This window comes from Tasmannia lanceolata, unplaced genomic scaffold (genome assembly GCF_043159265.1).
Source record: "Tasmannia lanceolata isolate RefF3 unplaced genomic scaffold, GAP_Taslan_0.1 ptg000006l, whole genome shotgun sequence".
In the NCBI taxonomy this organism is placed as follows: Eukaryota; Viridiplantae; Streptophyta; class Magnoliopsida; order Canellales; family Winteraceae; genus Tasmannia; species Tasmannia lanceolata.
Window position 1 is genome coordinate 47,331,906 of NW_027518683.1, and position 16,418 is coordinate 47,348,323.

The 16,418-nt window shown below is 42.4% G+C and overlaps 1 protein-coding gene across 4 annotated transcripts in view; it reads left to right on the plus strand.

Annotated features, from left to right (window-relative positions):
* The window catches only part of IVD (isovaleryl-CoA-dehydrogenase), a 61,664-nt gene that overhangs the window by 39,160 nt on the left and 6,086 nt on the right, over nt 1–16,418 (plus strand). For all 4 annotated transcript variants that reach the window (XM_077383374.1, XM_077383375.1, XM_077383376.1 and 1 more), the window contains one exon: nt 274–330. In XM_077383374.1, coding sequence (XP_077239489.1) covers nt 274–330 — 57 coding nt within the window. The remainder of the gene's footprint in view (nt 1–273; nt 331–16,418) is intronic.

A 16,418-nucleotide genomic window follows, 5' to 3' on the forward strand; every position in this document is an offset into this window, starting at 1 on the left:
TATGAGGATTTGTGAATTTTTTTTATTGCAGTTGCCTGACTATTAAGGTGTATAATTTATGAGAATTTGTGAATTTTTTTTACTGTTGTCACCTTACTATTAAGGTGTAAGAGTATGGTTCTTTATTGCATTTTCCCATCATTAATTTGTCTTCTTGTTGATGATTAAAACATGTATCATTGAAATGAGAAATGTATATATTTAATATTTTTTCTATCCGTGTTTTCATAGATTCTTGACTGCTTTTTTACTTTTATAAACAATGGTTTTCAGGATTGTGCTGGAGTTATACTTTTTGCAGCTGAAAATGCCACCCAAGTAGCTCTGCAGGTCAAATAACTTGATCTTTTGAACTCCTTTGTTTCCATGTTTCAGTTAATGTAATCATTTTTGTTAAGATCGTCATGTCACACTTGGCCTTTTAGTTAGATCCTACTTCTCTTGTTTCCTTTTGATCAACTCAAGTGGAGCCAACATATGTTAATGGGTCGAGAGTTATTGTGTTCTGGACTTGAGGTAGTCTAAATAAATTCCTGCTTTAGACGAACTTGGGCAAGACTTTGTCGATGAAATAATCTGAGAAGGTTTTTCATCATTGAAACCATTAATAACCGCTAAACCAACCCATATTCCTGAATCCTGATCAAGTGAGGGGAGTGATCGAAATGTAGGCCTCTCCCTCCTCCCAATCCGATGAAAAGTGGAACAAAATCAAGAAAAACCACTGGCACTGTGTTCTCCTCCCTTTGATGTTGATAAACTCAGACCAGGCTAGAAAATCTAAATCACCCTATACAATCATTAAATGTGAAAAATGAATCTAGTAACTGAAATTGGTTAACTCTGTTAATTCCTACTTCAAACTTCAGAGTAGTTGCCATTCGGTCCAAGGTTGCCTATTAGTTGTATCCTACCAAATTGGATTTTCATTGGATCCTCTAGTGTCCTAATTTAAGAACACAAGGAAATTATTAAACATGCTTTCTTCTTCCACAGTTATGCAAACCTATGATTCACAGATCAATTTCTGAGAACTTGGGAGCACAATAAATAGTTTCAAATTTATTGAAACTTACATTCCTAAATCGAAATAAACTGCACATAAGAATCAGACAGCTAGAATTTTCATAAAGATCTGAGGCTTTTAAATTAGTTCATCCATAGAATTCAACTCATCCAAGTAAAAGTTATAACAATAGGTTCTAATTAAAAGGAAATCAACTAAGCAAGAAAATCGGATCTCAATAACAATTTATCAAACAAATCAGATCTACTAACTAATGTCTAACTATAGCCAAAAAGGAGTCTAACAAGATATAAGGCTAATGGGGTTGATAGGTTTAGGGTATGGAGCAGGGGAACTAAGATGGGAAAGATTATGGTTGGCATACCTGGGATGACATACTTCTTTATCTTGATCTCTTTCTTGTACTTGGTTGTCTATTCTTCTCTCTCTCTCTCTCTCTCTCTCTCTCTCTCTCTCTCTCTCTCTCTCTCTCGGCTGAGATCAACCCCTTATCTCTATACTCTAGCTATCCTTTTTCCCCCTCTTGGAGGCCAATTGTAGCAGGATGACGTCGATCAAGAAAGAAGCCGAAAGGGGAGCAATTTATGAACCCAACCAAGAAGGAACAATTTATGAACCCAATCAAGGGGGTGAAGAAAAAGAGAGAAAAATCAGGGAATATAGAAATGGTACTGCAAAGAAAGAGAGGAGAGAACAAAGAGGGGGAGTGGGAGAAAAGAATGTAAGAAGGGGGGAAGATGGTGAGATGGGTGATGGAAGGTGAGGGGAAAAGGGAGAAAGGAGAAAGATGGAAAGATAAAGTGGGAGAGGAGTAGAGAGACGGGAGGGAAGGGGGCGGGGTTCTCTTACACAATTTTGTAAGATTGGGGCATTGGTGGAGGTTCATATATATTTATATGGAGTGCTTAGTAATTTAGTTGACTGGAGCAATAGGGTAAAAGAGGGGAGAGAAAAGATTCGTGCAGTTTTTGAACCAAAACAAGGAGGAAGAATTTTTATGAACCCAATCAAGGTGGGTGAAAACAAAAGATAGAAAGGTGGGGGAAAGAAAGTGGTACTGCAGAGAAGTCAAGGTGGGTGAAAACAAAAGAGAGAAAGGTGGGCGAAAGAAAAATAGTACTACAAAAAAAAAGAGGGGAGAACAAAGAGAGGAATTGGACAAAAGAATGTAAGAAGGGAGGAAGATGGTGAGATGGGGCTGGAAGGTGAGCAAGAAGGGAGAAAGACAGAAAGATAAAGTGAAGATGGGTGGAGAGAGAGTGGAGGGAAGGCCGTCTTTGGGAGGAGAGTTATCTTTCACATTTTTCCAAGATTGGGGCTTTGGCCGGGGTTCGTGGATATTTATATGGAGGGCTTAGTTATTTATGTGGAGGGGATATGACCAATAGGTTAAAATATATATTAAATGGTCTTTAAATGGATTTTAGGGGTTTAACCAATCTGAAATAAAAAATAAGTGGGTCAGTACTAAAAGGCTATAAAAGATGGCTTTAAAAGGATAAGTGAGCCATCGGTCGATGTGGACATCCCCCACTTCTAGGATAAATAAAATGCTAATAAATCAAATCAAAAACTACCTAAAAGAGAAATGACACATCCAATAATCTCATAAAGAAACTAAACCTAATGGCTAAGATGATGGCTCAATCACATCATTTCGCACTCTGTGAGAAAGATTTGAGTCTGTCGAGTTTAAGTCTACTATATGATGAATTACATCCTCGCGAAGTCGTCGTAGCTGCACCACATCCAACCATGAACATTCGATCAGACAATGAATTTGCCAACAAACGATGTATCTTTAGTGAAATCCATGGCGCATCTCCGTTGTTCGAATGCCCATATCGTATGCCCTAGATGGTAACGAAGCGTTGATGCTAATCTCTGTGAAATCTCTAAGGCGTTGATGGTGAATGACTCCAATCACAAATCAGTCGTCTTGAGGAAATGTTTTGACTAGGCCCTCACGTTGTAGAATTGATTTCTCTGAAATTGATCATCAACCATCTCATACCTCTCATTACTCGATTGAGTCACTCTAATGCCTCTTGTTGTACCTTCTTGATGTGTTGAATAAAATCCATGGCCTCAAGGCCCTCAACACTACGTCTCAGGGTAGGATAAAGGGGTATGATCTCGAAGGGGTGGAATAGAATGGCTATAAGTAGTATCAAGGGAGTGAGTAATGAAACTATGATATGTAAACTCTGGCTGGGATAAAGTTAAGTCTCATTAAGAGCTTTCTCACCAACTAAGCATCTCAATAAATTTCCTAGGTTTTGATTGACCACGTATGTCTATTCTTCCGTCTGGGGTGATAGTCATTATTGAACTGAAGTGTAGTCCCTATTTTACTCCATAAAGTTATCCGCAAATGACTCAAGAATTTCCTAGCTACACAAATCGGCAGGAAATGAGACAGCTTGGAGAACCTAACAACAATGGTAAACATGGACTCGACGTTATTGACTGTCTTGATCAAATATACAATAATGAACTCAAATTTACTAATAGACTGGCTTGTTCTTGCCTTTTATGGAGAGCATTGGCCTTATTACCCAGTCCGAATATGTGGAACGGAGACTTCTAGCCATAAACTATGATGACAATCTAAAAATTGATATCTAATGAACCTGAGATATATCCTATTACCAAAATATAACACTAGAGACTAGATTACTACCTAAAGATGCTCCAACAGACAAGCTCGGTCACTAATCTAGACTCTAACAGGAACTTAACCGAACGCATGGCATGCGTTTGATGGGTTACCTTAGGCCTACAACTAGGGGAGACTCTATCACGAGTGTTACCTAACACTCGGAGGGCTAAAAGTGATGGAACCCTACGAGGGATTTTAGCTCTGATACCAAATTGATGCAATCCAAGGTTGGATAAGGGAATACAAATGGTTATGTAGATCTGATGCCAAGTTTATGCAAGCCTAGGATTCGTGGATCAATTTCTATGAACTTAAGAGAACAAGAAATGGTTTCTGATTCGGATTAATGGCAACTTAAATCCCTAAATTGAAATAAATAGCACATAAGAATCAATGCTGCTAGAATTTTATAAAGGTTAAGTGGTTTAAATTTACTTCATCAATAGAATTCAACTCATCCAAGTAAAAGTTCCAACAATAGGTTCTAATCAAAAGGAAATCAATTATGGAAATTAAATCTCAACAACAATCTATCAAGAGGAGTCATTATCTGATAACCTCTTGAGCCCAAGGATTGGAGCGAGTAGACATAGAAATCCGATCCGCCGATCACCAAGAATGGAAGATAACAGCTACTGACCGACAGAGGTGAGGACAGCACCATTGGAATCGAAACCATGGTGTTGCGGCCGGGGGATTGGTATTGCCCATCTTGTGGTTATTGCAACTTCAAATGGAGAAGCAAATGTCGATGGTGTCTGAACGAAGGAAGAGGAAAAGAACAGAAGAAGAGCACAACAAGGAACAAAGCGAAACCATGGTGGCGACAAGAGGACTGGTATTGCCCATCCTGCAATTACTTAAACTTTCAATGGCAGCGTAGGTGCCGTTGGTGCCACCTGGATAGAGAGCGGTGCTTCTCCCCCCCTGGAAAGCCCTCGAATCTTGTGGATTCGGGTACCTTGGTCCAGGAGGGAGAATGCTGGCCTGATTTCGGTCTGATTACCCCTTTGGTAGAAGGAGGGATACCGTCCTTATCCATTTCGGGCCCGGAAGTGGCATCGAGATCTAATATTCTAAGTGCATGTTTGATAGGAAAAAGGAGAGATTTCTCAGGTTCCATCCAGGATCTCTGGCTCTGGGCGAAAAACTATTGGGACATCCCTACCCTTCCTTGCCCTTGTCTTCTATCAGAGGATGAAGTTCTATTCATATTTGAATCGGTGGAAATGGCCTCCGAAGTTTTGGCCAAGAAAGACAAGGCTTATGGAAGTATCCTACTCTCCCTTTCTACTTTTAATCATGACTATGCTCAAGGTTCAGAGGTACTTTGGGTCAATATATATGGCATCCCTCTGCAAGTCTAGGCTATCTCAACAGTTGAAGCCCTGGGAAATCTTTTTGGACCGGTTTTAGAAGTGAAAATGGAAGGCAACCACAAACAATGTATGAGCTTCGTATCGGTCAAAATATTTGCACCGAGATGGAAACTGAGCCTCCCTTCTGTCAATTTATGGATCTCTGGTCGCTGTTATACACTGGGGATCCTAATTCAGGAGGTAAAGGATTCTCTTCTGGAGGCCAACCATTGCGAGCCTCCCCCTGAGCAGGGTCCCCTCCCTCCTGTGGCACCTCTCCCTCTGAAAACTGGTTTGGAGATTCCGGCTAGCCAGTCAATGGATCAGCCTTCGAGAGGCCCGGATACCATCCAAAAGCCCCAACTCAGGAGAGCCATCGGCTCGGAGGAGTTAGACCTCCAGTTTTCAAAATTCAAATCTTCTGGAGCCTGGGCGGGAAAAGTGCGGGGCGCCCCTCCCAAAATTATGCCTCCTTCATTTTTTATTGACAGATCAGATCTGGCAGGGAGTTTCCTTAGACGTCAAAAAGGTGTCTTTGACCTTCCCCGGTATCGAGGTTTGTCACCTAAGACCGTCTCCGCCTTTGGGTGAAGATCAGAGACTTTCTTTTGCCTCTGACATGGTCGAGACAAATGGTGTGTGGTTCTGTCTCCTTTCAGAAGCAAGGAAGAAAAAGTAGAAGTTGTTTTGGTTTGTGATCTTTTCTTGCATCGGGTTTATTGTCCAAATCCATTTCCTGGATGGTGAAGAAACTTTTTTGAGATGGGACGGCTTGAACAATTTATTTGGCTACAAAAAGAACTTATTTCGGTATCCGGGTCTGGTGGAGTGACGGTCACACTAATATTTAATCGCATCAGGTACATCTTTAATGAGTCTTCGAGGAATGGATGGACACCTGACTTCTGGGTTCTGGTCAGGGTGTCTGGGAAGCGGTTATGAAGTGACTAGATAAAAGGAAATACGTCCGTTTGTGCTTTGGCATTCTTATCAAAATAGAGAAAGAAAAAATAGAAAAAGAGAAAGAAAAGCTAGAACACGAAATGGAAAACCTAAATCAATCATCCCAGTCTCACTTTAGAAAGCGGGCTTTTGATATAGTAGAAATGGAAGATCTTTTTAAGTAGACTTCTGGCCTTGGAATATAGTGAAGACCAGGCCTATAAAGTAATGCCAACAGCAAGAGAAAAGATTAAATCTTTCCTAAAATGTCAATGGAAGCTGTTCAAGGCGGCAGCTGTTGATCGACCATCGACCTTCTTCAGCCTCACAGGTACTCATAGTGTAAAAGAATCCCATTCTCCAATGCACAAGCACCCTTTCTTCGTTAAATTTTTGGAAGATGAAAAAAATGAAAGAGTCCTTCGGTGGCAAGAAGATAAGGCGGCAGGGATAAAGAGGGTGGAAGAGCTCCTTAGTCGGAAAAAGAATCTAGGGGAAATTTTTTTTATTCGAGGAATCTATTGTGGCTGAGATTGAGCAGCTCTTTTTGGAGTTGGAAAAATGTTCATATTAAAAGTAAGTTCTGCCACTCTTTGGTGGGGTGCTGACGATTTCAAATGTATCCAAAGAAGTAGTGAATAGATATGGTTTTGTCTGCTGTGTGAATATTAGTAATATGAAAAAAAAAAAGGGGGGGCGGCGGGGGGTTGGGGTGTGGTGGTGGAGGGGCGAGGTGTAGAGGGAAAGTTGGTAATTACGTTGATCGGTTTTAAAGTTATAATCTAGAATGACAATGGGATGGTGTTGCTGCTAAAAAGTAATAGGTTTTTGGGAAGCAGTTTCAGGGAAATGATAGAGGTAGTCGAAATGATTGCTGTGTTGGAAGTTGGTTGGGTATGGTTGGTAAAGCTTCTCGGCTACTGTTTATGATGTAAGGCTCGATCATGGAATGATGCGGGAAGTTCGGGCAAAGATTTTTATATCTTTTTCTTGATCTCCTGGTTCAGGGTTCGCCCTATCCAGTTATCCTTGATACTATGTAATATCTACTGGGACTCCTGGTCTCCATTGTAATTATTTTAGTATGAAAACATGTCATCTTTCAAAAAAAAAAACACAATCTATCAAAAAATCACATCTACCGGCTAATGTCTAACTATAACTTAAGAGGAGTAACATGATATAAGGCTCGTAGAGTTGATAGATTCAAGATATGAAGCAGAGGAAATAAGATGGCGAGATTGGGGTTAAGATTGAGGGGAAAAGTCAAGGACGATATGGGTCGGCTAACAAGAAAAGAAATAATGGATATGTACATGTGATGACTGACATACTGGACCTCGAACGCCGTCTTGTTGTACGTGGTCTCCAAGTGTGGGGGGGGGGGGGGATAGCTAGAGTATAGAAGTAAGGGCCATAGAGTGAGTAGGGAATCAAGAACTAAAAAGAGATCATGATCAAGAAAAGAGAGATGATGGGTAAAGAAGGAGATCAGTTTATGAACCTAAATGAGGGGAAAGTGGTTTATGAACCCAACCGAGGGGTGAAAATAAAAGAAACAGTGGGAAAAAAGAGCAATGGGACTACAACGAAAGAAAGGGGAAAATTGTTAGAATAAGCCCAGTAGGGGCATTGTAGTCATTGTATCTATTTCTATCTCTTAATATATAAATACTATAGTGAGGGGGAGCTAGCTCTAACTCACTTTTCTCATTCTCTCTCGACATGGTATGAAAGCCAAAGGTCTCGAGTTCAAACCTCCCGGATAGCAAAGATCCACATGCGATGGTCGGCCCAAAGTGGGACTACATGTGCCACGTGTTTGCCAAGTGGGCCACACGTGCGGGGGATGGGAGTGTTAAAAGTATAAAAGATAAATAACACCTTTCTCCAACAGCTTAAGCTTTTGGAGAAGTTGGTAAGTTAACATGGTATCAGAGCCATAGGGTTTCTGATCCCTAACCCTAACCCTAGCCTCCATCTTCTTCATCAACTCCAACCCTAATCCCTCTCTCTAACCTAACCCTAACCCTAACCCATCTCACGCCCCACCCTCTCCTCTCTCCTCCACCCCACGCCTCCTTTCCTCCATAACCCGCGACAGTACCGCTACAGTAACCCGCTACAGTACGACTACAGTAACCCGCTACAATACCCCTCACCAACGACCCCCTTCCCACCCCATCTCCTCACCAGCCCCTCGCCCCCTCCATCCTCCTCCACCCGCGACCCCCAAGTACGCCTTTCCCTCTCACCCACGCCACACCCCTTGTCTTCTCCGTTCTTTCTCGCGCATTTCTTCAAAAAAAATTTAGAACTCTAATCTCCTTTCCACACCCCGTATTTTTGCAGCCCTAATGTGCTGATTTTTTTCCATTCTCTTGACCTTTCTTCGCGGCTTCGTCTCATCCTCTCCATGGCTTCGTCGCTTCGCTTGTACCTGGCTAACGAAGCCGCATTCTGAGCCATTCCTTTGTCTAGTTGGTCCCTCCCTCACTCCTATCCGTCTAGTAGATCGTGTGGGGGTTATTCTCTCTTAGTTTTTTTTTGTCACTATGGACCCTACTGTCATTGTGGATCCATCTCTTGGCATGACCACTGAGGTCCGTGCCTCTCTACCCGCCTTCTACTATCTCTTGCTCTCCCACCTTGGCACCTGTGGATGGCTCTTATCCACAATTGACTACTGCCAAACTTGATGGGACCAACTACTACCAAACTAGAGCACATCATCTCACTCGTATTTGTAACACATATTCTTACTAGATGCGATTACGCCGTGGTGATCTGTCGTTCACTATGGCCAGTTTTTATCTCTATGTCAGCAGCTTGATGTGTTCCTGCCTCTTTCATCGGATGTCACTGTTCTTCGTCGACAACGGGAACAGATTCGTGTAGTTCATTACCTTGATAGCCTAGGCCCTGAGTTTACTCATTTGTGTCATCAGATCCTTGGGTCAGGCACTATCCCTTCACTATCTGAGGCCTATAATCGTGCACAACAATGTCTTGATGAGTCTCCGTCGCGCCTCTATGCTGATAGCTCTGCACTCGCCGCTTATACGACTGGTAGTCGGTCTATTCGGGGCGGTGACTCCTTTCCACGAGGCCATGGACGTGGCTGTGGTGGTGGCCGCGTTGGCCGAGGCCGCCCCTACTGTACACATTGTCAGCGTGATGGCCACCAGATTGAGACTTTCCACACTCTCCATCTTGGTTTTCAACTATCTCGCTTAACCCATCTCTCGACGGCTAGCCCCTCCGAGGCGCCTCTTCCCCCATCTAGTACTGTTATTACACCTGCCGACGATGCCTTTACCTTCACCAGGACAGATTATGAGGAATTACAGCGCCTTTGTCAGAGTACTCGCGCTCCCACCGCAACTTTTTCCCAGCCAGGTAGTTCACCCACGACTTTACTCTCTAGCTTCGGGTCCTGGATTATTGACTCGGACACCTCCAATCACATGACTGGTAACTCATCTCAGCTCTCATCCTTTTGCTCTTTTCCCTCTGACTATTGGACCATTACTCTAGCTGATGGGTCTACTACTCCCATCACTGGTATTAGTACTGTGTGTCCTTCCCCCAATATCCCATTATCTTCTGTACTCTGTGTTCCTAAATCTCCTTTCAATCTACTTTCTGTTAGTCAATTAACGAAAAACGTTCAGTGCTCAATCTCATTCTACTCTTCGTATTGTTTGTTTCAGGATCTTTCGACTGGGAAGACGATTGGTTCGGGTCGTGAGGTGGATGGCCTTTATCGTCTTGATTGCATACCTACTTCTACTGTTTTGCATAGCTCTGTCGACGCCTTCCAATGGCATTGTAATCTTGGACATCCTTCCCTTCAGAGGCTCCAACAAACGTCATTAGTTCCTGCTTCTGTGTCTTCATTCCAGTGCGAGTCCTGTGAACTCAGGAAGCACCACAGGGTGTCTTTTCCTTCCCGAGTCGTTAGTCGAGTTGGTAGTCCTTTTCAGCTAGTTCATTCCGATGTCTGGGGACCTTCTAGGATCGCGTCAAATACTGGATTCAAGTATTTCATAGTATTTATTGATGATTATTCTCGTATGACTTGGGTGTATTTGCTCAATGATCGTTCTTAGGTTTTTTCAGCTTTTCAATCCTTTCATGCTGAAATAAAAACTCAATTTCATTGCAATATTAACTGTCTTCGTACTGATAATGCTCGAGAGTTGATCTCGGCCACTCATGGCTTTCAGGATTATCTTTCCTCTCATGGGGTTCTTCATCAATCCTCTTGTGCCTACACTTTGCAGCAGAATGGTGTAGCCGAGAGAAAACTGCGCTATTTACTCGAGGTCACTCGTACAATTTTCAGATGCGAGTTCTTAAGTCATTTTGGGGCGATGCGGTTTAAACTTCATGGTTTCTTGCGAATCGACTTCTATCATCTGTCCTTCATGGCTCCTCCCCCTTCCAGGTCTTGTATCCTAAACAAGACCCTTTTTCCCCTCACACCTTGTGTTTTTTGGTGTGCCTGCTTTGTTCATCTCTTGGGTCCAGGTCGTGACAAACTTGATCCACGGTCAGAACGGTGTGTTTTCTTGGGTTACTCTAGAACTCAGAAAGGCTACCGTTGTTAGAATCCTCGTCTTCATCGGTGGTTTGTATCCGCCGATGTTACCTTCTTTGAGTCTGAGTCCTTCTTCCACTCTCCATCTTTGCCTAGTTCGGCCCCTCTGGAACCCGAAGTGCCTATATCTCTTCCTGTACTTCCTGAGTCAGTTCGTCTACCGACTCTTTACCATCTGTACCTCCAAGTCAGCCTATTGTTGTTCAAGATGGTGATTCAGTCCCTGTAGCAAATCCAGCACCAGTAACAAAGCATTATCATAGACGACAATGCAAAGATGGGCCTCCAACAACTCCACCAGAACCATCATCTTCACAGGCAGAGATCCCGATTCCATCTACACAAGTATCGTCTATCCCATCTCCTGTCGTTCTCAGCGACTCACCTATTGCCTCTCGTACTCGCTCTCATTCTACTACTCACCCTATTTTTAATTTTTCTCTTATGATCGTCTGACTCCTACTTTCAAAAGTTTTGTTTCCTCTTTGTCTTCTGTTGTGTTACCACAGTCGTTACAGGAGGCTCTCGATCACCCAGGTTGGCGTATTGCCATGGACCTTGAAATAGGTACTCTACACTCGAACCAGACATGAGATCCGGTTCTTCTTCCCTTTGGTGCTAAACCTGTTGACTGTCGATGGGTATTCTCTATCAAATACTTGTCAGATAGTACTGTTGAGAGACTGAAAGCTCGTCTTGTGGCTAAAGGATATACTTAGACGTTTGGAGTTGATTACCATGAAACTTTCTCTCCAGTGGCAAAGATTCTTTCTGTTCTCGTTATTCTGTCACTTGCAGTCATGGTTGGCATCTTCATCAATTAGATGTGAAAAATGCCTTCTTACATGGCGACCTTCGTGAAGAGGTTTATATGGAGCAACCTCCAGGGTATGTTGCTCAGGGGGCGATGTCCTCTTCTGTATGTCGCCTCAGAAAATCTTTGTATGGCTTGAAACAGTCTCCACGAGCATGGTTTGGCAGATTCAGTGAGGCTGTTATGCGGTTTGGTTTGAGATAGTGCGTTGTAGATCATTCGGTATTTAGTCATCAGTCCTCAGCAGGGTGCATTATATTGATCGTGTATGTTGACGATATCATCATCACAGGTAATAATTCAGGTGGAATACAGAAGCTGAAGACCTTCCTACAAAGAGAATTTGCTACAAAAGACTTGGGACCCCTCAGATATTTTCTTGGGATAAAGGTAACATACTCCTCTCGTGGTTTGTCCCTATCACAGAGGAAGTATGTTTTGGATTTGTTAGAGGAGACAGGGAATCTTGGCATAAAACCTGTGTCTGCACCTATGGATCCCAATACAAAACTAGTTCCAGAAGAAGGAGATTTGTTGGAGGACCCTGGCAGGTATAGAAGACTGGTGGGCAAGCTCATATATCTCATTGTTACTCGCCTTGATATATCTTATGTTGTAGGGGTAGTCAGCCAGTATATAAGCTCCCCACGTACCTCACACTGGAGTGCAGTGATTCAGATTCTTAAATACCTGAAAGGTGCACTAGGAAAGGGCTTATTATTCAAAAGACACGGTCATATGAGAATTGAGGGGTTCTCTGATGCTGATTGGGCTGGAACTCCTGCAGACAGGAGATCAACTACTGGGTATTGTACCTTTGTAGGAGGTAACCTGGTGTTATGGAAAAGCAAGAAGCAGGACATCATTGCAAAGTCGAGTGCTGAAGCACAATACGGCGCACACAAGCACGAAACTTATATGGTTGAGATCACTTTTGTCTGAGATCGGCATTGTATCTTCTTCACCGTCACAGTTGTACTGTGACAACAAGGCTGCCATCTATATTTCAACAAATCCAATCTTCCATGAACGAACAAAGGACATCGAAGTCGATTGTCATTTCATCTGTCAGAGGATTCAGAAAGGGGAGATATGTACTGTGTTTACTCATTCCGCAGAACAGTTGGCTGATATGTTTACAAAGCCATTGAATAAAGCAAAGTTGAACGATATCTGTAACAAGCTAGGAATGTATAATTTATACATTCCAGCTTGAGGGGGAGTGTTAGAATAAGCCCAGTAGGGGCATTATAGTCATTGTATCTATTTCTATCTCTTAATATATAAATACTATAGTGAGGGGGAGCTAGCTCTAACTCACTTTTCTCATTCTCTCTCAACAAAAACAAAGAGGAGATTGAGAGAAAAGAATGTGATAATGAGATGACTGGTGGAAGGTGAGGGGAGAAGGGAGAAAGGGAGAAAGAGGGAATGATATAATGAGGAAGGAAGGAGAGAGAGGGGGGGAGGGAAGGCTTACGAGAGGGGTGGGGCTTCTCTTTCACTTTTTTTTTTAGGATTGGAGCTTTGATGGGGGTTCACAGATGTTTATATGGACTGTGGAGGGCATATTTATTTAAGTGGGGTGTCCCATACTTGACTATTAGGTTAAGAGAATAGGCATTAAATAGGCTTTAAGTGGATTTTAGGGGTTTAGCCAATAGGAAATAAGATATAGGGAGCCCCGTCTAAAAGGCTATAAAAGATATGCTTAGAAGGATAAGTGTGCCTTGAAATCCAGGTAAGATTCTTAACCATTTATTTTTCTTTTTATTTTTGTCGTTTTTTTAGAAATGTCTTAAAGTAATCTCGTTGTTGTTCTCTTTTCTAAGAGAGTGTAGTTGATTTTTGGAAGGGTTTTTGTCGAATTGTCGACATTTCAACAGAAATAACGCTTTTTATATGAAAATTATATTTTGCATATTTCAGCCGAAACATTAACGAAAATCTCAACATTTCGTAGATTTCGTAGGAAATCCCGAAATTTCAGGCGAAATCCGGTATTTTTCTGATTCCGAGTAGAATTTGTTTTGTAGCAGCCGAAATCGATTTCGGCCGAAATTTAAAACCATGCTTGTAGTTCCTATTAAGTAATTTTGAAACTATTTACATCACTTATGAGAAGATTACAAGTGGAATTTGACTGGGCTTTTCTTTCCTTATTTCATTCCAAGTAATGAACTTCTTGATCTTTTGTTGGAAGATGCTTTGTTTACAGGGTCAAGCAACCAACCGATATTTGGTGACGAGTAGTTTGAATTTATATCTAAAGTTTGAGAAGAGCATGTCTTTAGAGAAGCCTTTGCCAAAACCGTTATTTGGTAATTATTCATTGATGCTTGAGAGACCAGCAGTCCAAGAGGTCCCGTTCCGTTAAATCTGAGTAGGTAGAGTGTGTTAAAGAACATGGTGAAAGGGTGGTGGGGATTGGGAAGCTTCATACGGATGGTTTGAAGGACATCAGCAAGGAAAAACTTTGGAGAAAAAAATTAAAGGTGTGAGAGTAAAGAACTCTTTAGTTATATCAGTGCTAGAAAAGAGAAAGCTTTTCTGTAACTACATGGTTTTTAGAAAGATCGGAAGAGGAGATGCTGTGACGGTGGACAAAGTATCCTATAAAAAGTGGATTTGGAAATGACATATAACCTTGTTGGTCGGGAGTTTTAGATTGTGTTATAGTGAGAATGGGTTTTGGTTCAGTGTGGAAAAAATTGATCCAAGCTTGTGTTATGACCTCAAGTTTCCGATTCATTGTTAACGGGGGAGTGACCCCCTTTTTATAGCTAGAGGAGGATTAGGCAAGATGATCCACCATCCCCCCTCTTCTTCTTTTGCTTTGGTGAGATAAACTTTACATTCCACGCTTACTCGAGCAGAAAAGAGGGTTTATCAAAGGTTTCAAGTTGAGTAGGTTATGTTCTCAAATTTCTCATTTTCAATTCAGAGACGTTACTACTTTTCAAAAAAAAAAAAAAATCATAGACGACTTGTTGATTGTCAGCAACGGTAGTGTGGCTCACATTTCCATCCTCCTTGTATATTATGATGGTACAAGGTGTACAAGTTTAGAATGAATTTGGGGAAAGTTTCAGTTATTGGAGTAAGTGTTGATGTTAATAAGTTGACGCCGTGGAGTGTTAGGTATCTTACCTTGGTTTTCTTCTCAGATTGTACACCATGCAAGGCTTTATTGGATCTAGTGGTGGACTAATAACCTGTAAATGGAGGCGGAGGCGGATTGGTGCTGCGATATTTGCGCCTACCGGAATTTTAAACGGAGGCGATCTTGTCGCTAGGATAAGCAACACAACCGGGAACCTGTACCTGGAGTTAATCCCCCAAATCCCTGGAGGTGGGTAGGAAGAAGAAGTGAGAGGGAGGATCTAAGTTGGCGACTAGGGGATTGGAGTTGTCCTTCCTGTAAATATCTCAATTTTAGTTGACAGGATAGATGCCGGAGATGTCGCTTGGATACAAAGGACGGAATCGCGCCTCCAGGTGAGAAAAGGTACAACCCAGAAATCGGATCGGTTAATAATGAAGGTGATCAATGGCCCGATTCTGGGACGATATCTTTACTACCTGAGGGAGGTGCCCAAAGTTGCCTAATAGGGAAAAGAAAGGGTATTTCTGGGACTCTTCATGAACTCTGGTTATGGGCTAAGAGAGTTTGGAACCTCCCTCTGTTATCATGTCAATGTATTTTATCAAAGGATGAAGTATTATTCATCTTTGAGTCGGAAGAGGAAGCTGAAGTGATCCTGGACAATGGTAATGAGGTGTGGGACGACTAGCTACATTCTCTCTTTCCTTGGAGTAAAGACTTCACACCGGGTTTGGAGGAAATCTGGGTCAAGTTCTATGGCATTCCCCTCCATGTATGGGCTATATCAACAGTTGAAGCTTTAGGTAATCTTTTTGGTCGAGTATTTGAACTAAAAATGGAAGGGAGTCATAACCAATGTATGACGTCTGTGTCTGCTAAAATCCTCGTCCCTTGGTGGAAGCTTCCGCCATCCTTTATTCAAATACAGATCTCTGGTCAATGCTATACAATTAGCATTGAATCTCAGAGCAAGAGGCGTCTGATGGTCCCCGACGCAGACATTCAGGCTTCGCATCCACATCTTGGTAGGATTCCATCCCCATCGGAACCTGGCCCTTTGAAACATGGTTGTCAGATCCAGGAAAAGCTCGCGACGGTGTCGGAAATTCTGCCTCCGCACCCGCCAGAAAATTTAGGCAGGGGATCCGTTGAACCTATGTGACCTATCCCATCGTTTTCAAATTTCAAATATCACTCCCTGTCAGAAATGTCAAATCTCGCCCAAGGTACGAATTCCCCCTCCTTTATTTCTATAGAGGGGAAGGGGTTAAAATTGAAGGGCACCCATCATAAGCGCCACTCTGGGCGTGCGGCTTTTTTCGCTCCTGGTCGAGGAAGGGAAGATTTGCGGAGGTAAGGAAAAACTTAGGAGCCGTCAGATCTGGGACTCCCAGATTTTTTTCGGAAAATTGTAATTCTAAAGCTGGTCGCGTAGGGAAATACAGGCCCAAAGTGGCAGTCGTAGATTATCAGGGGGCCCCTTTACAGGAATCCATCAAAGGAAAAAGTAGGTCCTTCCTTGGAGCCTATTCCAGAAAGAGTAGAAGTACCCATGATAAAAGGTGATAGTCTTGGTAGGGCCATCTTGCTTCGTAAAGCCTGCGTCTCCGGTGGATGAGGTGTCCCTCAAAATTTAGGCTGGGTTTAGATTGGAACTATTTTGGGGAACAGATTTGTGCAATATTCTATTTTCCTTACCTGGGGATTGAAACTATGGTGACGTTGACCGGTAGGGGAGTGATTATCCTTATTAATGAAAGGGGAAACTGTGTGATCATTTTTTGGATTAATCGCTCAAGGTACTGAGAATATTGATTAAAAGATTTAGTCTTGGGTTTTAATATACTTTGGGAAGAGGAAAAGATTTGCTCATACATGCTAATGAGCAATGACTCTTACGGCACCA